This window comes from Mastigoproctus giganteus, chromosome 10, assembly GCF_048544385.1.
Source record: "Mastigoproctus giganteus isolate SK-2022 chromosome 10, ASM4854438v1, whole genome shotgun sequence".
NCBI lineage: Eukaryota > Metazoa > Arthropoda > Arachnida > Uropygi > Thelyphonidae > Mastigoproctus > Mastigoproctus giganteus.
The window spans coordinates 37,798,939-37,825,550 of record NC_143584.1 but is presented as its reverse complement, the minus strand read 5'-3'; the positions used below and the strand labels follow the sequence as shown (position 1 = coordinate 37,825,550).

The window sequence follows — 26,612 nt, the reverse complement described above, 5'->3', positions numbered from 1 at the left end:
TCAACCGGTGCAATACCACCACTCTGCTTATTGGAGGCTTCAAGTGTTGGAACCCATGTTTAGTCTCTAGAGCTAAGTTCCAGTCAACCCTTCCCTATCTCTTCCATCATGCAGTATGATTGATGACTTTTGAGGTTATGATGAACATTGTGGTGAGATCCAATATTCTTTACATTTCGAGGGTACAGCTCCAAAATGGTGTTCGCAGGCTGGCCACTAGTAAGTACAGCGGACCGAACCTATTGGTAACTCTCTAGGAGGCTTCCGGATCAGCTAGTGTATAATCTTGCTACCTCTACTCAGCCAGATAGTGACTGGAGGGAGTCAGAGTAGTGTGCATGCGGGGGCATTGTCGAGGCCACGTTATGTCAAGGATCTGGGTATATTCTTACCAAGTGTACACCATATCCAAAAATTTCATTATTTCATACAGCATGTCCCACCCACTTTTTCTTACTATTTTATAAACAATGAAATTTTTTTTTTTTTTTATGTGAACCCCAAACACGAGAGGTATTAGAACCTATAGTACTTAGTACCGTGCTTGGGTTGGAGGATGAGAAGACGAAAGAAGATATTTGTTGACATTGGACTTGAACTTCTGTAGATTGTAATATTCAGGAAATACATATGAAGGAAGGTTGTTCCAGAAAACGGCAGTTGAACAAATAAATGAGGAAGATGAAAAGTTGGTTCTGTGGGTTTGAAGTTGGACAGTAAATGGATGTTGGCTGGTGGCGGCATGTGTTCGGACTGTTTTGAAAGAGAGAGAGCGGGAATTATAGAAGCCAATTCAGAGTGCCCGTGGAAGTATCCGTAGAAGAGGCATGCAGCAGAAACAGTACGTCTATGAGAAAGCAAGTGGAGAGACTCTGTTAGAGATGAATCATTAATTAACCTAACTGCCATCTTCTGAATGGAATCTAGACGCCTGAGAGAGGTTTTGGGGGCACCACCCCAGATGTGGGAACAATATTTCCATGGCAGGGCGGAATTGCGATTTATACAGAGTGAGCAGCTGTTTGGAAGAAAAGTAACGCCGAGAGCGAAAGAGAAAACCAAGTGTTTTAGATGCAGAGGAAGCAATATTTGTAATGTGCTTGTGCCAAGAGAGATTAGAAGTCAGGGTAATCCCCAAAAGAGATATATCATTTTGCCGAGAAATCGTAGTGTCACAAAAGATAAGCATAGAAGCAGAAGAATCCTTTTTGCGAGATATAAGACAAGACTGAGTTTTAGAAGGGTTGAAATCAACTAAGTTGTCTTTGCCACACTGGAGAATTACCTGAAGATCGGCATTTAAGGAATTGGTAGATTTTCGATAAGTTGAAGCTGATTGAGCAGGACAAAGTTTCTTAAAATGGAAAGTGGAATGCAATGTGCAATCATCAACAAAACTATGGATAGGATTTCCAGTCAATGGTAGAAGATCATTAATATACAAGAGGAAAAGAGTGGGGGTTGTTGTTGTTGTTATTTGGTTTTTTTTTTTAGGAGCATTAGCAACTAAGGCCATATTGCTCCGGTGCGGTGGTCATTCCCTGACCTTTCCGCATGTTCCGTATTTGGTGGTGACGGGCTCGAACCCCGGTCTAATCAAGAAGGGTGTGCTACGCACTGCTGCTCCTTCCCACCTGGCTACGGAGGCGCCTAAGAGTGGGGGTAACAACTGAACCTTGGGGGACACCGGCATTAGTGGAGAAGTTAGAAGACAGAGAGCCATCTACCATCACTCTCAGTGAGCGATTAGAGAGAAAACTGCATAACCAATTACTAAAAACAGTTGGCAAACCATAAGATGGAATCTTGTTTAGAAGACCTTTAGGCTGAACACGATCAAAAGCCTTTGAGATGTCAAGAGCAACTACTTGTGTTTCACCGAACCTTTCCATTGAATTAGTCCATAAATGGGTAACATAAGCCAGAATATCACCAGTGGATCGACACTGACGGAATTCATACTAACAATCGTTGATCAGACGGAAGGTTTCTAGGTAGTTTAAGAGTTGGCGGTTAATTGATTTCTCCATTACTTTGGAAAGAATAGAGGTAATTGCAATGGAACGATAATTGGATGGGAGGGATTTGTCACCCTTTTTAGGGACTGGCTGGATATGAGCAAATTTCCAAGCAGAAGGAAAAACACCTTTGGAATAAGAGAGTGAAAAAAGACAGCAAAGAATAGGAGTAAGTTCTGGAGCACACATTTTGAGAACAAGTGGAGAAATACCATCAGGACCTGGAGCTTTCTTAGCATCAAGATTCATCAAAATCCTTCTGATATCCTTTTCACGGAAAACCACAGGAGGCATTGAATGGAGTGCGTTGGAAATGGGAGGCGTTTTACCAAGATCATCAATACATGAGCTGGAAGAAAAATGGGATGCTAGCAGGCCAGCTTTATCCTTGGCTGAAGTGACAATAGAACCATCTGGTTTGGATAGAGATGGGAGCAGAGATGGGCAAAAGTTGCGGCCAATAGCTTTGGCAAGAGACCAGAATGCTCGGCTACCATTAGGGCAAGAAGCAAGTTTTCGACTCTTAACCTGTTCAAACTCTAGTTTGGACTGATTAATAACTGCTTTACAATTGTTGCGAGCTTTGGTGTAGGCAGAAAATGAAACTGAAGAATTAGAAACAAGCCAATTACGATATGCAACATTCTTCTCTTTGAACAGCCTTAGCACATTTATTGGAAAACCAAGGTTTAGATAAAGGACGAGATTTTAAAGTGGAGTGTGGGATAAAGGATTCCATTCCTGCAAGAATAATTTCACTGACACGATCTGAGCAAATGTTGACATCAGAAGTTTTGAAACAGTAGTCCGACCAAGGAAAATAAGAAAAGAAGTCTCGCAGGTCATCCCATTTTGCATTCTTGTAATGCCAAACAACACTAGGTTGGGAATAGCCATGAGATTAAGGTTCCATTGGAGAAGAGACAATCACCAAGTTGTGATTTGAAGTGCCTAAAGGACCTCTCACCTCAACCGTGTACTTAGAAGGGTTGTTTGTGAGAAAAAGATCAAGCATATTGGCTGTATGATTAGGATTGTCTGCTATTCTTGTAGGTAAGTGTACAATCTGTGCAAGATCATTAGTAACAGCAAAAGCCTCAGCATCTCGACCTGCTGGGTCGGTGTGACTAGAAAACAGAAGCCAGCTGGAGTTGTGAACATTAAAATCACCAAGGAAAATTATTTCACTGTTAGGAAAGTTGGACTGGAGAAAGCCAAGTTGCAAAGAGAGGAAGTCAAAGAGCTCCAAGTGATTAGTGGAGTTGGGAGAACAGTAGAGACAACAGATGAATTTTACACAATGAGGTAGAGAGATTTTCAGCCAGAGAAGATCAAAGAGAGGAGATTGCAATTTGCCAAGTATCTGACAGGGAATATCAAAACAGACATATGCACAAGTACCACCTTTGAGGAGAAAGTAATCATACAACGAATAATTTGGGCATCTGAGATGAGCAGTAGTTGAATCAACCGATAACTGAGATTCTGTCAGAAAAAGTACATGGGGTTTGGTAGACTGCAAGTGGAAATGGACATCGTTGAGATTAGAATTGAGACCACGTATATTTGTGAAATGAATTAGGAAATGCTTCGGAGGTTTAGATCTTTTCGCAGATAAGCTTGCTCTATTCGTTTGACAATTCATGGTGTATTCAATAGTAAGAAAAAGTGGGTGGGACATGCTGTATGAAGTAATGAAATTTTGGGATATGGCGTACACGTGGTAAGAATATACCCAGATCCTTGACATAATGTGGCCACGACAATGCTCCCCGCATACACACTACTTGGAGTCCCTCCAGTCACTATCTGGCTGAGTAGAGGTAGCAAGATTATACACTAGCTGATCCGGAAGCCTCCTAGAGAGTTACCAATAGGTTCGGTCCGGTGTACTAACTAGCAGCTGGCCTGCAAACACCGTTTTAGAGCTGTACCCTCAAAATGTAAGGAATATTGGATCTCGCCATGATGTTCATCATAACCTGAAAAGTCATCAATCATACTGCATGATGGAAGAGACAAGGAAGGGTTGATCGGAACTTGGCTCTAGAGACTAAACATGGGTTCCACCACTTCAAGCCTCCAATAAGCAAAGTGGTGGTATTTAACAGGTTGATGAGTCATCTACCACCTAGTACTGCCTGGTGACATAGAGGGGCACCGTTCCTCCATGTGGTGTGGGCACCACACCCCGACCCCTGCTTACTTTGGTTCACACCTGGGTGGTCACCCACCATGTACTTGTGCATGGAGGTTATACCCAAGATTACTAACAGTCCCACCATCGTGAAGGTGCAAGCAGAGGGTTTGGCTGTCACAGATCGTCCGGACTTTGCTGAAATTGGGTCCACTTGACTTGAGTGCTCCCCGAATATCAGTTCCATCACCGTTTTAGACTCCCAGGTAGCAAGTACAGCTTGTCTGGCATATCTGAGAGAATGTCTGTGACAACCTCAAGGAATTGTCAAACTAATAGAGCAAGCTTATCTGCAAAAAGATCTAAACCTCCCAAACACTTCCTAATTCATGTCACAAATATACATGGTCCCAATTCTGATCTCAACAATGTCCATTTCCATTCTGCCAGACCCCATGTACTTTTTCTGACAGAATCTCAGTTATCAGTTGATTCAACTACTGCTCATCTCAGGTGCCCAAATTATTCACTGTATAATTCCTTTCGTCTTGAAGGTGGTACTTGTGCATACGTCCATTCTGATATTCCCAGTCAAAGACTTGGTAATTTGGAATCTTCTCTCTTCGATCTTCTCGGGCTTAAAATCTCTCTACCTCATTGTGCCAAATCAAATTTATCTGTTGTCTATACCGTTCTCCCAACTGCAATAATCACTTGAAGCTCTTTGACTTCCTCTTTTTGCAACTTGACTTTCTCCAGTCGAACTTTCCTAACAGTGAGGTAATTTTCCTTGGTGATTTTAATGTTCACAACTCCAGCTGGCTTCCATTTTCTAATCACACCGACCCAGCTGGTCGAGATGCTGAGGCTTTTGCAATTACTAATGACCTTGCAGAGATTGTTCATTTACCTACAAGAATACTGGACAATCCTAATCATACAGCCAACAAGCTTGATCTTTTTCACACAAACAACCCTTCTAAGTACATGGTCGAAGTGAGAGGTCCTTTAGGCACTTCAGATAACAACTTGGTAACTGTCTCTTCTCCAATGGAGCCTTTATCTCATGGCTATTCCCAAACTAGTGTTGTTTGGCATTACAAGAATGCAAAATGGGATGACCTGAGAGATTTCTTTTCTTCTTTTCCTTGTTCGGATTACTGTTACTGTTTATAATTGGTTATCCACAGTGGTGGGATTCAAATTTTTTAACAACCGGTTTGCTGCCCTAATGACCGTTCTAAGTATAAAAAACTATATCCCGAAAGATAGAGTATTATTTCATGCGTTAATACTTAAATAAGAACAATAAAAGATGTCCACAAAACTAGATTATGTTATAAGAAAGAGTTTTAAAATGTTAATTAAAAAATATTAAATAATACCTGACAAAAAAAATAAAACTGCTATTTAAAATATTTCCATATTGCTTCATGATTGGCGTCCTCACTTGCAATTTTGTTCACTTTTATCCAAGCATCATCAGCTGAGTGATTTATCCTTAACCATCTTTTCACTGTAGTAGTAGTAGGATCGCATTCCTTTAGAGGTAGGCAGATTAGACTAATAGTCATTGTGTTTGATATATTAGAAACAGTTAGGCGACTTCTCTTCTCTGAACATATTATGTTCATCTTCGAAAAACCCCTTTCCGCTTCTGCTGAACTTGCAGCAATTGTTCTGACAATATTTTTAGCTCTTTGGATACTTTCAGAAATTGCATAATTCTGGGAATTTTTTAAAATGTTTCCACGGAATATCGATAATCATTAATATCAATTTGGTAATTAAAAATTATCATTAAATACAAGCAAATGTTCTTCAGCTGCTTTCCATGAAACTAGTAGTTCTTCAATATTCCAGTAACCTGGCTCCAAAAAATTGAGAAATTGTAATTTATTCCTATCTTGAAATTGGCTACTACTTGCTTTTAAATGTTCACAATCCATTAGTCTTTTTTTTCAAATTCGTTACGATGTTTTCTAAAAGTCTTTCCCGAGGAAGCCCAACAAATCGATGATTTTCTACAATTTTGATATTTTTGAAGGTTTCTGAAGTAATTAATTCATCAACTTTTTTTTCATATGGAACCTTTTCCTTTCCAAGCATTTGAAATGCTTTAATAGATCTAATCACGAGTTTTTCAGCCTTTATTATGTCTATATTTCTTGCTTGCAGTGCATTTGAAAGAACAGAAATTTCATTTAAAATATCAATCATCAATGCCAAATCAGTTATAAAATATATATTTTCAAGACGGGCAGCCATACCTAAGTACAGTGCATTCCGGTTAATTGGGCCACTGGTTAATCGGGGCAGCCGCTTATTTGGGGCAAATTATGAAGAACAGAAACAAAACAAATATTTAGTCTGAATTTGTTCCGCTTATTTGGGCCAACTCGCCGCTTAATTGGGGCAATGAAGGTCTTGATTGAACAATAAACTATATTTAGATGGCGCGCACAAACATCTAAATATAGTTTATTAGGCCTGACGTAGCCCAGTGGTCAGGAGCGAGAGTGCATCGCACGCGTTATTTGAGTGGACCGGGGTTCAAGCCCATGACTACTAAATACGATAATTGGCGATTTATTGTAAACTCTACTGACTTGGTTGTCCTGCCGGAGTATAAACAGAATTTTTTTATTGAACAATAAACTAATTTAGATGGTTCGTAACAAAGAGGTCATGTGGGCAGCAGCAGAATCAGTTATTGCGAAGTCGTGCTGTACAGTGGTTGTTTTACGTTTGTTCTGTATTGTGGTAATCGGAGTCTGAAGAAATTTTGCTGAAGAATAGATTAAAAACTGTACCAAACAGTGCACTGATTTTGGTTTTCCCCCTCCCCTTTTTTTCAGTACATTTAAGACCCCTGTCAAGATGCCACGTAAAGATTTGTCACTTTCAGAAAAAATCGCTATTCTTGACAAGATAAAAAGTCAACCTCCTAACATCAGTCATCGTCAGCTAGCGGAGATAATAAAGGTGCCAAAATCTAGGATTTCACGACTGCTACAGCAACAAGAAAAACTTGGAGAGGAGTGGACATTGAGCGTGGATTTAAAGAAAACATCTCATAAGCGAAAGAGGGAAGGCAAAGATCCAGACGTCGAAGATGCTTGGAATCAATGGTTTTCCACTGTATCTAAACGAGGAGTGCGTGTAAGCGGCCCTATGCTAAAACACAAGTCAGAAGAGTTGGCCAAAAAGCTAGGTCACGTAAATTTCAAAGCGACGGATGGTTGGTTGTCTCGATGGAAGTGTAGACATGACATTAGTTACAAAAAAGCACATGGCGAGAAGGACAGTGCTGATGCTACGAGTGCTGAGCAATGGAAATGTGAAAAACTGCCAGAGTTGCTTAAAAAATTTAGTGCGGATGACATTTACAATGCCGATGAAACAGGTCTATATTATCGTGCTACGCCGGATGGTTCCCTCAGCTATCAACACATAACACTGTCTGGTTCAAAGAAAGCAATGGATCGTGTAACAGTGTTGTGCTGCTCAAACATGTCAGGAAATGATAAACTCAAACTTTTGGTTATTAGTAAAAGTGCCAAACCTCGTTGTTTCAAGGGGCTTACAATAAGCAGTTTGCCAGTTTTGTATTATGCCAATAAGAAGGCGTGGATGACCACGTATATTTTTACGCAATGGCTAATGAACTGGGACGCGGAACTGCAACGGAAGTCCAGAAAAATTCTGTTGATATTGGACAACTGCACCGCACACTCTAATGTAGCTGGTTTAAAAAATATTGAACTGGAATTTTTACCCCCTAATACCACATCCCTGATACAGCCTATGGACGCGGGAATTATAAAAAATTTGAAGACCTATTATCGCGGAAAGCTGGTTAATCACATCCTTGAAGCAATTGAGGAAAATCTGCTGACATCATCTTCGAAATCAATAGAGGTTAGTGCAAAAGTTTCGATGTTGAAAGCTGTACAATTTATCGCCGATAGTTGGCGAGTAATAACCAGTAAAACAATTCGGAATTGTTTTGCTAAATGTGGTTTCGCGACTAATTGTGATTCAGACGCGATAAGCTGTACAGAAAATGAACTGGCTTTGGAACTGCAACAGGTCCAAAATTGTGAAGAATTTTTAACGATTGACGATAACCTTCAATGCCACGATGAAAATGAAGATTATGAGGAAACGATTATTGAACAAATTGCGGCAAAACACTCAGAGACACCAAAAGACCAAGAAAATGATGACGATGATATACCTAAGCGAGTGACTAACCAGGATGCCAGGAAATGTATCGCTAAATTGAGATGTTATTTCATGCAGGAAGGCAATGAAGGCAGTCCTTTATCAGCATTAGATACCTGCGCCGACTTTGTTCAATTGCAGTCCATAAAGAGGACACGTCAGGGTACACTTCATAATTTTTTCAAAGTAAGAACCCTTAAGTAATGTGTAACCTTTGCCTGACACGGACATTATTCTGTACTGTATCTTCATTTTACACATGTACATACGTACATTTTGTTTGCTTTTAGCTTTAGTTATTTTTAAATAAATGTTTGTACCAATATAACTTAAATACAGTGTGCTTTCTTTAAATACCACATTCCCTTTATTTTATTCATACCTTTTTTGCCTCCGTTAGAATGTGCTTTTCAGCTCATTAAAATTTCGCTTAATTGGGGCAGCCGCTTAATTGGGCCAAAGTGATCTGTCCCGATGTGTCCCAATTAACCGGAATCGACTGTACTTTTTATTTGAATAAAAATAGTGATGTAGTGCTGGATAAGCACACCAGACAGCTAGGGTTGACCTTAAACTACAGGCAGCCCACCTTGGTCCCAAAACTCTACCAATCTTTATAATTTCAATTCCAAGTTGTTCGGATATTTTGGAAAGTTCAATTTAGTTCTTATTGGATTGATGAAAAATAGTATATATCTTATCAATAAATATTTTGAAATGATTTACTTGCTTTATTTCCTTTATCAAATCATTTAAAACAAGATGGAGGCGATGATTTAAACAGTGCCATATTATTACGTTTGGAAACTCTTTTGCAATCCTAGTGCTCAATCCAGATTTTCTCCCAAGCATAATGCTGGCACCATCGGAGCAAAATCCTATTAATTTTTTTTCTAGGTAAGGTAGTCCTTAGTAAGCCCATTATTTAAAAACTTTCCATTACTGAAGAACATATTGTCTCTGCATCTTGTTTTTCCAATTCAACTAGTTCAACGAAAATTTTTGGTGATGTAACTGAATCCTCAACTTTTAAGAAAAGTATAATAACTGGTTTGCAGGATATCGTTGAAGCTTCGTCAATAATCAAACATATTTTCAGATTATTTTCAATAATTTTATTAAATATTTCTTTTGTAATTTCCTTTGCAATGAAATCAACTATTTCACAGCAGTTTTATGAGAATGTAATCCTATTCCCATATTTAATCCATTTTTAATTTGCACTTCTATCTCATCTTCTATGTCTGAAAATGGTTTACATCTTTTTGCCAGGCTGTAAACTGTATTAAATACTCTACAAGTAGCACTTAAATATTTTTCATTCATCATATCTGTTACTTTTGTTATTGAATCCTGCTCACATTGTTTTTTAAGTTCTCTTTACAAATGTTATGAGCTTTTGATGAAAAATGTTCTTTTATTTTTTCCTTAGAGAAGCTTATTGTACCTCTTTATTTTTCCCTGATGCCTCAATCTGAAAACATTTCCATTCTTTTGACACATGAACACTTTTCTCTTTTATAAAGTCATATTTTGCACAATACTTGCAACCTAACTTTTTGTTAAAAATTACCAGTCCGTCATATTTTTCTTTAAAATTGTTATACTGTCCAGCATTCAAGATAATTTTCAATTTTGAAGTGTTATCGTTATTTTTTTATTTCAATAATTGAAGTGCTGCTTTCTTCAAGTTGGAGTGGTTGTGCTTGTAACTGTTTTGTACCATCCAAGGCCAATTCTGATTTTGGTTTCTTATTGAAAAAAAATCTGTCAAACTCTCTTGCCTTTTCATCCTTTTAAGGGGTACTGCAAAAAATCTTAAAAATGTTTAATTTTAATATATTATAGAGCAGGAGCAGATATGTGCCTATATATTTGAATATTTTTACTGGTTCTGTCCACGTGTGGTCATATCATAAACTTTTATAAACAAAGCACTGTGCTTATACCATTAATAAAGATCAGTCAGAATGTACATTTTCTTCATTTTATCGATATTAAACGAAAATTTCTTGCTGAATTAATAAATGGCATAGGCTATACAGATTAAATACGATAGAACAATGTGTACGACAAACCTGTTTGTCACAGGAAAGTTGTGATAAAAACGTCTTAATTACCAGGTGCACACTGGCATAAGGATTCCAACATGGAAGAACATTCTTCCATAACTTCCGAAATGGGCGATAAGATAACCCTTGAAATCTATATTTCCACTGGTTCGTTGTGTCCTAGCTTCCTACTGTTTTTATTGATCGGGGAACACCAACGCACTCATAATATCTCGTGTAAATTCAGGGCGAAACAAAAAGCTGAAACATATGACAGTGTGTCACCACCTGGCTGTTTGGCACTTTTTCTCTTTAGTTATATGTTTGTTTACTTAAGAAACGAATGCGAGGGAATAAAAATGTAGTATTTCATCATAGGTGTAATGAGTTTTATGAAATGAATAAATAAATATTACAAGCATAGTTCCATCTAATTTTGTTCACCTATGGACGGAATGAACATTACTACAGGCACTTAGAATATGCTGCTGCATAGATGAACGTTAAAAAAAGAGTAAGGAATGTAAATTTGTGATTTACACATTGGTTGGGTGCCTGGGCAGTCAATGTGAAAATTGTGATTTCCACAGTGCCTGAGCAATGTGGAAATCACATTGAGTGCCCACCTTAGAGAGAACCCTGATCACAAGTGCCATTTTAACAACCGGTTCCCGAACTCAACAAAAAATTAGGTATCGGTTCTGCCGAACCAATTGAATCCCACCACTGGTTATCCAGTTTTCTCTCTGTCTTCTAACTTCTCTGCTAATTCTGGTGTCCCCCAAGGTTCAGTTCTTCCTCCCACTCTTTTCCTCTTGTATATTAATGACCTTCTTCCATTGACTGGAAATCCTATCCATAGTTTTGCTGATGATAGCACATTGCATTCCACTTTCCATTTTAAGAAACTTTGTCCTGCTCAATCAGCTTCAACTTCTCGAAAATCTGCTACCAATTCCTTAAATGCCGATCTTCAGGTAATTCTCCAGTGGGGCAAAGACAACTTAGTTGATTTCAACCCTTCTAAAACTCAGTCTTGTCTTGTATCTCGCAAAAAGGATTCTTCTGCTCCTATGCTTATCTTTCGTGATACTCCGATTTAGAGGCAAAATGATATATATCTCTTTTGGAGATTACCCTGACTTCTAATCTCTCTTAGCACAAGCACATTACAAATATTGCTTCCTCTGCATCTAAAAATCTTGGTTTTCTCTTTCGCTCTCGGCGTTACTTTTCTTCCAAACAGCTGCTCACTCTGTATAAATCGCAAATCCGCCTTACCATGGAATATTGCTACCACATCTGGGGTGGTGCCCCCAAAAACCTCTCTCAGGCTTCTTGATTCCATTCAGAAGAGGGCAGTTAGGTTAATTAATGATTCATCTCTAACAGAGTCTCTCCACTCGCTGTCTCATAGACGTACTGTTTCTGCTGCATGCCTTTCTACAGATATTTCCACAGGCACTGTTCTTCTGAATTGGCTTCTATAATTCCCGCTCTCTCTTTCAAAACAGTCCGAATACGTGCAGCCACCAGCCATTTACTGTCCAACTGCAATCTCACAGAACCAACTTTTCATCTTCCTCATTTATTCATTCAACTGCAGTTTTCTGGAACAACCTTCCTTCATACATATTTCCTGAAAATTACAGTCTACAGAAGTTCAAGTCCAATGTCAACAAATATCTTCTTTCGTCTTCTCAACCTCCAACCCAAGCACCGTACTAAGTACTACAGATTCTAATACCTCTCGTGTTTGGGGTTTACATAAAAAAAAAAAAAAAAAACAAACAGGTTCTTAATCCCATTCTTCTCTTGTTCAATGAGGTCGGCCAATCCCTTCCCTCCTTCTTTCCGAGCTATGATCAGTCCTTCGATGTCTGACTTCAGGTGTCATTGGTGGCTCTTGGTTATCATTATCCTGGTTCATCTCTTCCAGGTGAGTGCTGGTCCAATCTATGATCCCAAAGAAGTACGTTAGTACTTGGACTGCATAGGTGTTTATGGCTGCGACCATGTTCCCACCATACAACTTTGATTTTAGTCGTTTTTCTCAGTCAGGTGGGCCTGCATCATCCCAAGATATTTGTTTGTCTCCTTATCCTCAGTCATGGCTTCAATCTCTCTTCACCGGTCTTCAGCTAGTAGTTTTGTCTGATCAGATGCTCTTAATGTAATCCATGGGTATTGCCTTTGTCTAGGCCAAATTACATCGTGATGTCAAATTCTGGGATTGCGTCATTATGTGTTATTATCTGGATGAACTTCTTGGAGCAGTAGTTGTAAATGTCTATTCCTGGGGTTCGCCAGTTGTGAGACTTTCTGATCGACTGTTGTACTTCTTCCTCCTGACTCTTCCATTCTGCCATCTCTTGTACATTCTTGGTTTTCTTCCTTTCTAGATCTATTTAGAGGGCATGGCCATTATGACTTACTTTGCTGCTCCACAGGTTATCACAGAACTCTGAGTGCCTTCTGGTTGCCTTCCTTCTCTTATCTGATCTGATTTTCCTATAGAGTGCTCTCTGGTTTCCATCAAATATCCTGTTGTCCGTTTTCCTCTGGGCACCCTATACTGGCATAGTCTCTTGCAGAGTGCCAGGAGTATCTGCTTGAAGTTGTCAAGGTATTCTTTGATCCTGTGGTTATAGGTCTCATGTTTGTTGTGGATGTTGTCTTTTTTTGAGGATGACCTTCACTTTTCTGATCAGCTTCTTACTTCTGTTACCCCCACTGGTACTGGGTCAGTTAGCTCATCTTTACTCTTATCTCTACTATCTTCTGCTGTAACCTTCTTTCCCATGCTGATGATTCCTTGTCTTTGTTCTTTATGATATGTTGTTCTCTGGTCTCCCTTCCATTCATCTTGGTGGCTGCTAGAGCGGCACAGTAAATGGCTGTGCGGAACTTGTCTAGTGTTACTTTTTTGTTTTTGAGATAATCCAGTATTATTCACCTGTTGAGGAAGTCTGTGACTGGCCACAGGATTCTGTTGGGTCTCTGCTTCGGTATGGTGTGAGTCTTTGCAGGGTCAATTACCACAAATTCAGCTAGGGCTTTCTTCCATTCTGGATATTGCGATCTTGTCTCATGGCTGCTCTGGATTGTAGTTCTTGTACTTCCTGTTCCTCCTCTAGTTCTAGTTCCATTTATCCGTATTCGTTGTTATTTGTAGTTGGTCACTGACATCCTGCTTGATTTTTTCTAAGATTGCAGCATCTATCAGGTTCTTGACGATGGCCCATCCCTGGTCTGCTATTTGCTGTTTGGTGACTTGAACAGTCGGGAACTGTTCCAACCATTTGGTGTGTAGTTTCGCCTGTACATTGTCATGTCTGTCTCTAGCTTCATTATTTTGTAGTATACTTGTATGATAAATGTATTCATTTCAAAAGCTCCATGTCATGCATTGGCTTCTTCCTTTTTTCCTTCCTGGGTGGCCACCACTTGTGCAAGAAGCACTTCCAGAAGGTTGGGCTGGGTGGTCTGGCCCTTCAGCTGTGGTAGCCATACAGGAGAGGGAAGGTGCTAATCGCTTCAATGTCATCCATGGGAGACAGTCTCCATCTTTTAAAACTGACCCCTCTGCCTGAATGCAAGTGACTTTATTCTGTGCCACACTCAATGCAGTATGGTCAATATTTCTACTTCTCATCTTCATCCAGCTATGGAAGTGGAACTATTTTAGCTCTGTTAGCTCTGACCTTTTGCATCTAGTGGTGTGTAGTAGTTATGACAATCATTTCGACTTTGGGAAGGTAGGTCTGATGAAGCAGCTTTCACAATTCCCCTCCCAATGTGATTCGAACCTAGGTCGCAATTCGGCATCATAACCACTGGGATAATTGCACTCTATTATTATTATTATTGCTGCTCTTATATTATTTCTCTCTGATTGAGGGATTCCACTCCGTGACAGGTACTGCTACCAAGTACACAGAGTAGTTGTAATGCCTGGTGTTACTGTTGGTTGAGGAAATCTCTAACTATCGTACAGGTTGTCAAGATTGCGACTTTCTGGAGTTCCTTGTAGGTGTTCTCTGGGAGACCTATTGCTGCTAGGCTGCTATGTAGTCTTTGGCACCATACCAGTGGTTGATACCGTGATCGGGATGGTCGATACTTCTTGCATATGCCACATCTCCTTGACCACATGTCTCAGGTTTGCATACTTCCTAATTTTTTCCTCATAGGTTTTCTGGACGTTGCTAGTGTTGGGCAATGCAATGTCAATCAGATAGGTAGCCTTTTCCACCCTGTCCACACGGTCTGTTGTGCGGGATGGTCTTATCTGTTATTATGGCGCAGTCCCAGTATAGCTTGTGTGTTCGCGTCTCTAGTACTGCCTGGGGTTTGTACTTGTAGTATGGTACACTTTCTTTGGTCAACTGGTATTTCCTCGCTAGCTTCTGATGTATAATCCTGGCTACATGGTCATGTCTATGAGTGTACTCAGTCTGGGTGATCACCGTGCACTCCGCGGTGATGTGTTGGATTGTTTCTGAGGTCAGGTGGCATTGTTGACATGTGTTATCTCACATTATGGGCTCCTTTTCTATAGTTTCTGGTGTTGATTACCTGGTCTTAGATGGCCAGCATGAATCCTTCACTCTCGGGGAAGAGCGTCCCGCTTGTGAGCTTAATGGAGGTCATTGTAGCGTCTGCCACGGAGTGTCTTCTTTGCCCCTCTTTCTAACTTTGTTTTTTGTGCTGTCTGGGCAGGGAGGGGGTTCCTTGCTTAGGTTGAGTGGGGTATACCACTTATCTATCTTCCTTATGGCCCGGTGGAGTAGTGCTGTGTTGTTCTCGAAGTAATCGTTCAGGTTAACTATTGCTGTTTTCTGTTGCTCTATCAGATCTATCAGGCCCCTTCCTCCCTCTTTCCAAGCTATTGTTAGTCTCTCCACTGCTGACTTCGGGTGGTGTTGGTGACTCTTGGTCATCACTGTCCTTGTCTTTCGTATGATATCTTCTAGCTAGGTGTTAGTCCAATCTATGACTCCGAAGGTGTATGTTAGTACTGGAGCTGCATAGGTGTTTATGGCTTTAACTGTGTTCACTCCGTTCAATTTAGCTTTTAGGAGGCTTCTGAGTCTCTGATATTTTTTGATCAGGCACTTCTTGATTTCCTTGTGCTCTAACTGCTGAGCTGGCATCATTCCTAGGTATTTGTAGGTCTCTCCTTCTGTCATAGCTTCGATCTCTTTTCCAGTCAGAAGCTGGTATTTTCGGCCAACTAATTTTCACTGGTGCAGTGTGTGGGTCTTGCATTTGTCTGGACCAAATTCCATCCTGATGTCCTTGCTGAATTCTGCAGTGATTTGGAGTAGTTGCTGGAGTTGCTTCTCGGTTGCCACGTAGAGCTTGATGTCGTCCATGTACATCAGGTGGGTGAGGGCGTACAGGTTTTTTTTTTTTCCTTCTCTGAGGTTATATCCATACCTGCTGCCGTAGCATTGTAGATTAGCATTAGCATTAGTAGAGGCATTTGATGCAAGAAAGCAAGCTTATGCAGCATCAGCCAAAAAAAAAAAAAAAAACCCACTTCACCCCTCTGTTCGTTCAAAATACCTGTCCAGCTGAGCCTTAAACTTATTTAGGCTATCAACCTCCACCACAAGGGATGGAAGTCTGTTCCACCAACCAACCACCCGCTGGCTAAAGGCAAATTTCCGCACGTCTATCCTACATCTGTCTTTCCTCAATTTGAATTTATGCCCTCTCAGGTGATTTTTCTGAGCTAGAGGAAGAATCCCATCAGCATTGAGCATGCTTAAACCATTCAAGGCTTTATACACCTCTATCAGATCACCTCGCTGGTGCCTAGTCTCCAGACACTGTAATTTGCAAAACTTAAGCCTTTCTTCGTAAGAGCACCCCTTTGTTCCATTCACTAATCTTGTTGCCCTTCTCTGTACTCGTTCCAGCAGCTCTACATCCTTCTTGAAATGAGGTCTCCAGACCTGTATACAGTACTCTAGGTGTGGCCTGACCATCGCCTTATACAATGGAATAATCACCTCCTTATCCCTGCTGGAAAAATTCCTGTATATCATTGACAATACTCCATGAGCTACTCTTGCAGCCCGTCTGCACTGCTCAGAGAACTTCATATCTGCCTGCACAACCACCCCCAAGTCCCTTTCATTCTCTACCACTGTCAGTGTAGTACCACAGAGTTGATACGTTGCTCTGGGGTTGCTGTTTCCCATGTGTAGTACTTTACATTTATCAATGTTAAACTTCATTTGCCACCTCTCAGGCCATCTGCTCAACCTTTCCAGATCCTGTTGCAGCAGCATAGTGTCAGTAGTGTCCTTGACAACCCTGCCAACCTTTGTATCGTCTGCAAACTTGGACATTAAGCCCGATATACCATCATCAATATCATTTATAAATACAGAAAACAATAATGGACCCAACGCTGAGCCCTGAGGGACTCCACTAATAACATCAGTCCACGATGAGCAGTGTCCATTGATTACCACTCTCTGTCTTCTCCCCCTCAACCACCCCTTTATCTATAGCAGCAATTTGCCTCCAATGTCACACTGCTCCAATTTGTGTAGCAGTCTTCCATGTGCAACAGTATCAAAAGCCTTTCTAAGATCCAAGTATATAATATCAAAGTTATTCCCTGCATCCAGTTCTTTTGTGACTGCATCATAGTATCCAATCAAGTTGGTCAGGTAGCAGTTTTTCCTAGATGGCTGGAGCTATTAGGTTCTTCGTGATGATGGTCCTCCTGTGGTCCGCTAATCGCTGTTCAGTGACCTGAATATGCAGGTATCGTTCCAACCACTTGGTATGTAGTCGCGACCTGTACATTGTCATATCGGTCTCTAGCCCGGTTATTTCGTAGTATGCTCGCATGATGTATGTATTCATTTCAATATTCCACTTCATGCGTTGGCATTTTCTTCCTTCCTGGGTGGTCGCTAGTGCAGCTGTGCAGGATGCACTTCCATTTTGTGGGGCTGGATGGTCTTGCCCTTCTTTTGTGGTAGCCTTACTGAGGACAGCGCCGCTTACTCCATTGTCTTGCTCGGGAGACAGTCTCCAACTTTTCGAACCAACTCCTCTGCCTAAGGCCTGAACCCGAGTGACTTTATCCTGAGCCATACTCGATGCAGTATGAATAATATTTCTCTGCGACATCATCCATCTATGGAAGTGTACTTGTTTAGCTTCGGCTTATGTCAAGTGCTTTTTTATTTTATTTTTAGTTCTCGTGAGTGACACCAGATGGTGCCACTATCTGCCTCAGCCGTCGCTCCGCCCTTGGGGAAGACAAGTCCAATGGAGTAACTTTCACAATGTTTTTTTATTATTATTATTATCATCATCGTTTAATATTATATCAGTCTCCCAAAGTAATAGAGCCACGCCTGTTTCCACCAAGGCGGGATTCGAGCCCAGGTCCATCAGGCTGGTAAGTCCACTGTCTTAATCACTGGGCCATCGCACCCTTTATTATTATTATTTTTGTTGCTCTTATATTATTTCTCCCTGATTGGGGGATTCCACTCCATGACGGGTACTCCTACCAAGTACACCAGGTGGCTGTAATGTCTCGTGTTACTGTTGGTCAAGGAACTCTCTGACTATCTTACATGTGTTCAGGATTGCAACTTTCTGGAGTTCCTTGTAGGTGTCCTCTGGGAGACCTATTCTGCTATGTAAGGTCTTTGGCCCTATACCGGTGGTTGACACGATGATCGGGATTGTTGTTACTTCTTGCTTATGCCACATCTCCTTACCTCATGTCTCAGGTTTGTGTACTTCCTAATTTTTTCCTCATGGGTTTTGTGGACATTGCTAGTGTTAGGCACCGCTATGTAAATCAGGGCGGTCTCTGTAGCCAAGTGGTCAGGAGCGGGAGTGCAGTAGCACATGCTCTTTGAGTAGACCGGGGTTCAAGCCCCTGACTGTTAAATACGGTCGATCTACCAACCCGCACTGGACCAGCGTTGCAGATTATAGTCCATTTCCCTCAGCATGAATTGTTGAGGTGGCTTCCATCCTGAAGTAGGTTGATAATGGCTGCAGTTTACTTTTTTTATGTCAATCAGGTAGGAAACCTTTTCCATCTTGTCCACAAGGGTTATGCCCGGTTTGTTGTGCGGGATGGTCTTATCCGTTATTATGGCGTGGTCCCAGTACAGCTTGTGGATTTGGGTTTCTGGTATTGCCTGGGGTTTGTACTTGCAGTATGGTACACTTTCTTTGGTCAACTGGTATTTCCTCGCTAGCTTCTGATGTATTATCCTGGCTACCTGGTCGTGTCTATGAGTGTACTCAGTGTGGGTGATCACCTTGCGCCCAGCGGTGATGTGTTGGATCGTTTCTAAGGCCAGGTGGCATCGTCAACATGTGTCCTCTGACATTCCGGGCTCCTTTGCGATGTATTTTCTATAGTTTCTGGTGTTGATTACCTGGTCTTGGATGGCCAGCATGAATCCTTCACTCTCGGGGAAGAGCATCCCGCTTGTGAGCCATGAATTGGAAACAATGGTATAGATGTGCTCTTGATGGAGGTCATTGTAGTGTATGCCATGGTGTGTGTGTGTGTGTCTTCTTTGCCCACCTTTCTAACTTTGTTTCTTGTGCTGTCTGGGTAGGTGGGGGTTCCTCGCTTAGGTTGAGTGGAGTATACCACTTATCTATCTCCCTTATGGCCTGGTGGAGTGGTGCTGTGTTATTCTCATTATTATTATTATAGTCTCTCTTGACATAAATGCCACTGAGTCAAGGTCTCATTGGTCAGTTGCTGAAACGCCATTATAATTTTAAGCAACTCACCAAGTCTGTTTGTCTGTGAGGATTAAAGTGAGGGTGAACAAAGTATAGTAGAAAACTGTTCTTTATTTCTATGCTAAAAAGTGATGTTCAACAATTTGTTTCATTTAAAGAACTTTCTTGTTGCGAAGGATTCTTTGAAAGTCAAGGTTAGAAAAATGATAGTTCATGCAAACAAAGTTTGTGCATATTGGAATTTTAAACTTAACAAGAATCCCTAATGTGTACTTTGCAGAATTTCCAAGTTACCAACTTACGTAAAAATTCTGTTTTTGTTGAATGAAGGCTTTTTAAATTGCTTTGCTCTCACTCTCTCTCTACTTTCATTATAAAATTTAGTGAGGAAAATATTACACTCATTAATTTCTAAGCCCAATAAAACAATATAATTTGCAGCACTATTAACTTGATTTGATTTTTTATGGCCCAAAAACAACAAGGTTATATTGTGCTACAGCACTATTAACAACTTTGAAGTCCATAATTAATAGCGGTTAAGATAACTGAGTATTGATCATAACAATTAAAATAAAAAGATTTTTAATTCAACCATGGTTTAACAGAATCCACATCTAGAAAGACAGATTCAGAAGAATGTTCCTAATTTCTTGAGTGGACTTTTCATTTGACAAATGGGCTCACCACTAACAGAACACGGGGGGGGGGGGGACTGCTGTGACATATTTAATGAGCATTTTGCAACCTCTCACTTTACGGACATAAAGGACAAAAGGATAAAAGAAAAGCTAAAAAAACTAGTTTTTACTGCTGAACTTAAGTGCAACGTGCAGCTTCAATTATTATTTCACTCTAAGCATCTAATTAATACTTCATGATTGATTACTAATTTTTGATCATGTTTTATAAAAGTTATAATATCCTTCAAAAATTTTACACAGCAAACTCCTTGAAAACTTTCGAAATATATTTAAAATGGAATTTTCATACCTTCCTGCTATACCAGTTGTCTGAATTTCTTGGACAAAAATGCCTAGTTCACCTCTTTGCTCACTTCTCAAGCCAACAACACTGAAGCCCAAGCTAGTACCTTCAGGCTTATACAGCTGGATATTATGAATTTCTCTGCCTTGAGCACCTTGAGTAATTGTTCTTTGGAACTCTTCTGCGTAACTGTCAGTAGTAATTGTTGAGAGAGCATAATCAGGAGGAGCCACAATAGGTGATGTTAACTATCAATAATTTAAAAAAAAAAAACAGAAAAAAACTATCAGTACTAACATCTTTTCACCTGATTTTTACATTCACTTTAATATCTCATAAATGTAATATATACTAATCATAAAGGCATGCACTAATATATTTGAATCTAGAAAGCTAAATCAACTTTCCTTAATAAGAACATTAGGATAAGTTAATTGAAAGGTTGAGATTCATAGTGGTATAAATCAGTCTATTCTCAGTTTTGAGAACAAGGTGTTTTGTGTTTGCATTCATAAAAAACTCAAATTTAATTTAATGAATTTCGATACACATGGAGGTTAAAAAATATTTAAAAATTTAAATGAGCTTGACAATTTTTGTTAATATTCAATTTTCTGGTAAGCAGTGTTTATATAACTGACTTACACCATTATGTTTCTAAGTAGTTTACCTATTTTAAAATGGCAAATTACTGTAAGTATATGATTGTGTAATCAAAACCATGATTTCATACAGAAGAGATTATATTTTTTCCCTGTAAAAAGTACACTATAACAAAATTTTAAAAATCTCAGCAATAGACACATTGGGAATTTTTGTCAAAATAGTTAAGATTGTCTTAGTTGTTGCAGAATGATCATAAAAAAGCTAAGATGAACATAATAAATTAAATTCAGTGCATGTGTTGCTGTATATCATTACATGCTTTTTTTTTTTTTGTTCAACTTAATATGCTTAATCAGGTAAGAAGCAATCTCTTGTGAACCTCTGGATGCAGTGGTCTCATCCCAAATGTACATGTAGCCAAGGTTATTTGTGACGTCATGCAAACCTAAATTATAGCTGTACATATTGCCCCTATAATAGGCCTCAGAAACAGTTAATTTTGGGAATGGCAGGGCTTTTTTTTTGTAAAGCTATCATGATTGTATAGCTGTCAGAATTTCCTCAGGCCTTTTCCCACCAGCCCTTTAGTTGATTTCTTGCATTCTCTGCTTTTGCCAAATGCAAAATACGTTGCCCCTCCAAATCACAAATCCTTTCCTATATCAATCGACTGTTTATACTTTCCACAGGCCTTGTAAGTGTCCTTTCGAGGTAAGTGAAAATGTAAATTAAATTCTGTGTTGAAGACATGTCTATAGTAATACTCTTTAAGAGGTTCAGTCTCTCTTTGCTCACATCATTCACAATAAAGCACATACATTTTTTTTTACGTTCAAGTCAGGACTAAGGAACTTCCTGTTCGGATTATCTTTTCGAGTGTAATGACTTTGAAATGCTGGGAAAATATAAATATGATCCTCAAGTAACTGTTTTTGTTTGTCAGTTTTCTTTTGTGCTGCTACATGTTTATTCCTTAAATCTTTTCCTACAGACTTCCCCTTCCTTACTTTTTCTAAAGCTCTTGTCATCCTTCTCAGATACAACAAAGTGTTGAGAAAGAATTTTTTTTACAAACACACTGTGGTATTTTATTTTTGAATGTAAGACAGATTTGTACATTGCTTTCTTCCCTAACTGCCATTCCGAGGCCAACTTTGCTTTATAGGTTCATGATGCATTTGCCACAGGCAATCCTATGCCTGGGGCAAAAGTGTTATGCATTCTGTTGAGAAAAATCGGCCATGGATATAAAATTATCACATTGCTTTCTCCTTTCCTCTTCTGTTAAGGACTCTATGTATATTTTTTTTACAACCACAATCTAACTTTTCAAACCACTCAATTTATGTTCCTTTTCAGTTCACATACACCTGATCCGAATTGTGAAGTCTTCTGGCTACAGCTCTTTTTGACTCTTTCCTTTTAAGATTTCTAGGTCTGAAGGAAGTTTCCTGGCATGCTTCTTCTACTTGGTTGGCCTCTTGACTTGCTCCATTTCTCGAGATTTCAACTTAAAAGACATCTTGCTACATGAAAACGTGAAATACGAAAAGACATCTTGCTACAAACAATACAGACTTGAAACATAACCTCCATCATACAAGCTGTTTAGGAACAGAATGGTTTAAGTCAGACTTACTTCACTATGATTCTAAACCTTTTGCTCATATTGTTAATGCAGCTACATCTTTAATATCTGTGCTTTCATCAATAGCTATGGAGCAAGCTATAAAATCTTTAATAACAGCCAGAGCTGGAAATAGGCAATCCTATGCCTGGGGCAAAAGTGTTATAAGTACACCCCCCCCCATTATATGTAGGTAGTCAATCTTTCAGTAGCGTAGCTAAGGTCATCAACACCTGGGGGGCAACATCTCTTCCTAGTGCCCCCCCGATTGTGATAGATCATCCCTTCAGTTTGTACCCCTGAAGCTCGGTGCCCAGGGTGATCCCCCTCTTCATCCCCCCCTGCAATCTTTAAGAATTTATAAAAATTACTATTGTAACAGTCTATGATTTGCATATATTTATTAATAAAATAATATAATGAATAAAACAAAACAAAAATATCAAAGAAAAAGAAACTTACATATATTCATTTATATCTACAGAGAATTTAATTCTATATAAACTACAAAGAAATTACATATAACTATAATAAAAAATTAGAAAACCAGATAGTTTATGTTTATATATCTAGTATAAAATAATAGAAACAAAATATTGCAAAATACAGTACTTTTAACATTATAACATACACTAAAAATATGCAATGAAGGTGTATTGTATTATTTCAATTCAGTTTTTCTCACTTTGACGAAGCTTTCACAAGAAGAGATACTGTTACAGGCAGGATAAGAAAAATTCATAGTGCTATTTTTATATTTAGATACGATTCTATTAGACAATACTCATGAACAAATTGGGGAAGTTCTAAAGGGGTTACAGATTTTACATCCCGCAGAATTGATAAAACATGATTTGTTCGTCCTCCAGTGATTAGCACTGGAGGACAAACCAAAAAGTTCAAAGATGTGACATCACAAAACAGGTCATACTTTAGAAAAGTTTGTAATTGGAGTTTCTCTGTTATTTTCAAAATTTGAAAAACACTGTTCTCCCCTGATATTTTTTTCCTTAAGTGATTATAAATCCTGCATTTATAATTTTTTTCACTCTCACAAAATTTCTGGAATCGTAAGTAGCAAGTACAAAGATAATGCAGTATTTCTTTTAATAAAATTTATTTTTATTTTAAACAAAGAACACAAGTTGACCAGAATATTATCCACAGGCTATAAAAGTAAAGATCACAAATTTACACTTTATTACATTAGCATATGATGCAAGAAAGAAAGTTTATGAAGCATCAGCAAATAACAGAAACTCCCCCCCCCCCATTTAACCCCTCCATTCATTCCAAATACATCCAGCTCAGTATTAAATGTATTGAAGCTATCAACTTCCACAACAAAGGATGGAAGTCTGTTCCACCAACAAACTACCTGCTGGCTAAAGGCAAACTTCCACACATCTATCCTACATCTGTCTTTCCTCAATTTTAATTTATGCCCTCTCAGGCGATTATTCTGAACAAGAGGAAGAATCCCATCAGCATTGAGCATGCTCAAACCATTCAAGGCTTTATACACCTCAATCAGATCACCTCGCAGGTGCCTAGTCTCCAGACACTGTAATTTGCAAAAAACCCTTTTTCGTAAAACAAACCCTTTGTTCCATTCACTAATCTTGTTGCCCATCTCTGTACTCGTTCCAACAGCTTGACATCCTTCTTAAAATGAGGCCTCCAGACCTGTATACAGTACTCAAAGTGTGGCTGTTGTTTGGTGTTTACGAGCATTAGCAACAAAAGCCATATTGCTCCGGGGATATGCGGTGGTCATTCCCTGACCTTTCTGCACCTCCATATTTGGTGGTCATGGGCTCAAACCCCGGTCTAATCAAGAAGCGTGTGCTACGCACTGCTGCTCTTGCCCACCTGGCTACAGAGGTGCCACCAAGGTGTGGCCTGACCACACCTAGATGATTATCCCCTTATACAAGGGGATAATCACCTCCTTATCCCTGCTAGAAAAATTCTTGTATATCATTGACAAGACACCATGAACTACTCTTGCAGACCATCTGCACTGCTCAGAAAACATCATATCTGCCTGCACAATTACCCCCAGGTCCTTTCATTTGCTACCTCTCAGCCCATCTGCTCAACTTTTCTAGATCCTGTTGCAGCAGCGTACTCATTAGTGTCCTTAACAACACCGCCAACCTTCATATTGTCTGCAAACCTGGACATTAAGCTTGATATACCATCATCAATACCATTTATAAATACAGAAAACAACAATGGACCCAACACTGAACCCAGAGGGACTCCACTAATAACATTAGTCCACGAAGAGCAGTGTCCATTGATTACCACTCTCTGTCTTCTCCCACTCAACCATCCCTTTATCCATAGCAGCAATTTGCCTACAATGCCACCAATTTGTTCAGCAGTCTTTCATGTGTAACAGTATCAAAAGCCTTTCTAAGATCTAAATATATGATATCAAAGTTATTCCCTGCATCCAGTTCCTTAGTGACCATATCATAGTATCCAATCAAATTGGTAAGGCAAGACTTTCTGTTAACAAAACCATGCTGTGTCCGAGCTATAACTGAAGTCTTTTCTAGATGATCCTGCAGTACTTCTTTAACCAGTGCCTCCATTCATTTTCCTGGAAGAGAAGTTAAACTAACAGGTCTATAATTATTTGTGTCACCCTTTGATCCTCCTTTGTAAATTGGGATCACATATGCACATCTCCAGTCCATGGTACCTCCCCTGAGTCCAAAGAAGCTCTCATAATTATGGCTAAGGGTTTGCTTACTTCCTTTGCTGCCTCCTTTAATAAAACTGGATAGATCCCATCCACCCCAGATGCCTTTTTTATGTTTATCTTCAACAATTTCTCCTCCACTTCCCTCTCAGTTATTACAAAATCATCTAGCTCACTGCCAGAAATTAATTCACCTGTGGCATTTCTCTCCCTGAATAACTCCTGATGTGTGAACGGTAGATGCAAAATACTCATTTAGTTTGTTAGCCACCTGAGCAGGATCATCAACAGTTGAACCATCAATATCCAGTGGACCAATCTGATTCATCCCATTCCTTCTAGAGGTAAAGAACTCTTTGCTGTTTTTCTTTGAATCCTTTGCCAAAGATTTCTCATAATCTGCCTTTGCCTGCCTAATTTCCTTTGTGACTTGGTTACAGACCAGCTTGCCTTAATTAATGGGTGATATGGAAGCCTATGTCACCTATATAGGTGACATAGGCTTCCATGTTACCCATTAATTTATATGTATCCCATGCATTTTTATTCTCTGACATCTGATGGATGTCAGATGGCAGAGAATATTAGTTCATCTGACATCTGATGGATGTCAGATGAAATAATATGTCTCATTAGTTCATCTGACATCCATTTAGGCCTAATCCTTGAACAATATTTCTTAGTTGGTATGAAAAGCCTAGTAGCTTCCAAGATAAATTCTTTGAATGCTTCCCATTTTGAATTTGCTGTTGGTAACATCATCAGTTGGTCCCACTGTATAGAATTTAAATACTGTCTCAGACCACCGCAGTCGCCTTTACGAAAGCAAAAACCCTTCCCTTTACCCCTGATGGTAGTTACCTCTGAGTAAATCCCACTATCTGAGTAAATCCCAGCACACTGTGATCACTGCCACGTAGTGGTTCCTTTATCTGCAGATTCTTAATGCATGAAGAATCACTACTAATAATCAGATCAAGAGTATTACTCCTCCTAGTTGCCTCCCGAACATGCTGATGTAGAAAACAATCATCTAATAAATCCACAAAAGCCTTGCTAGTTTGTGAGTAACCAACCCACAAATTCCAGTCAATATCTGGGAAATTAAAATCCCCCATTATAAGACTCTCTGATTTACTGGCCCACTATTTCCCAGTATAGTTTCTTATTATACTCATCAGAGTCATTTGGCCTATAACACACTCCTACTCTGAATTTGGATCTCCCAATGCTTATGTCCCACCAAACTGACTCGACACTCCACTGTCCAGCGATGACGACTGGCTTCACTTCTTTAGACTTTATGTGTTTCTCAACTAGTAGCATAATCCCTCCTCCTCCCTTCCTATCCTGTCTATCCTTTCTGTACACATTGTACTCCTCAAATTCCAGTTCTGTATTCCTTATATCTGTGTGACACCACGCCTCTGATATACCAACAACATCTGCCTTTGATGTTTTGAGCAATACCTCAAATTCATCTGTTCCTATT

General features: G+C 39.5%; 1 protein-coding gene across 1 annotated transcript in view; it reads right to left on the bottom strand.

The window, feature by feature from the left end:
* The window catches only part of LOC150078990 (patj homolog), a 946,782-nt gene that overhangs the window by 844,317 nt on the left and 75,853 nt on the right, over nt 1–26,612 (bottom strand). The window contains exon 5 of the mRNA XM_090382912.1: nt 20,181–20,422. Within this exon, the coding sequence (XP_090239038.1) occupies nt 20,181–20,422 (242 nt within the window). The remainder of the gene's footprint in view (nt 1–20,180; nt 20,423–26,612) is intronic.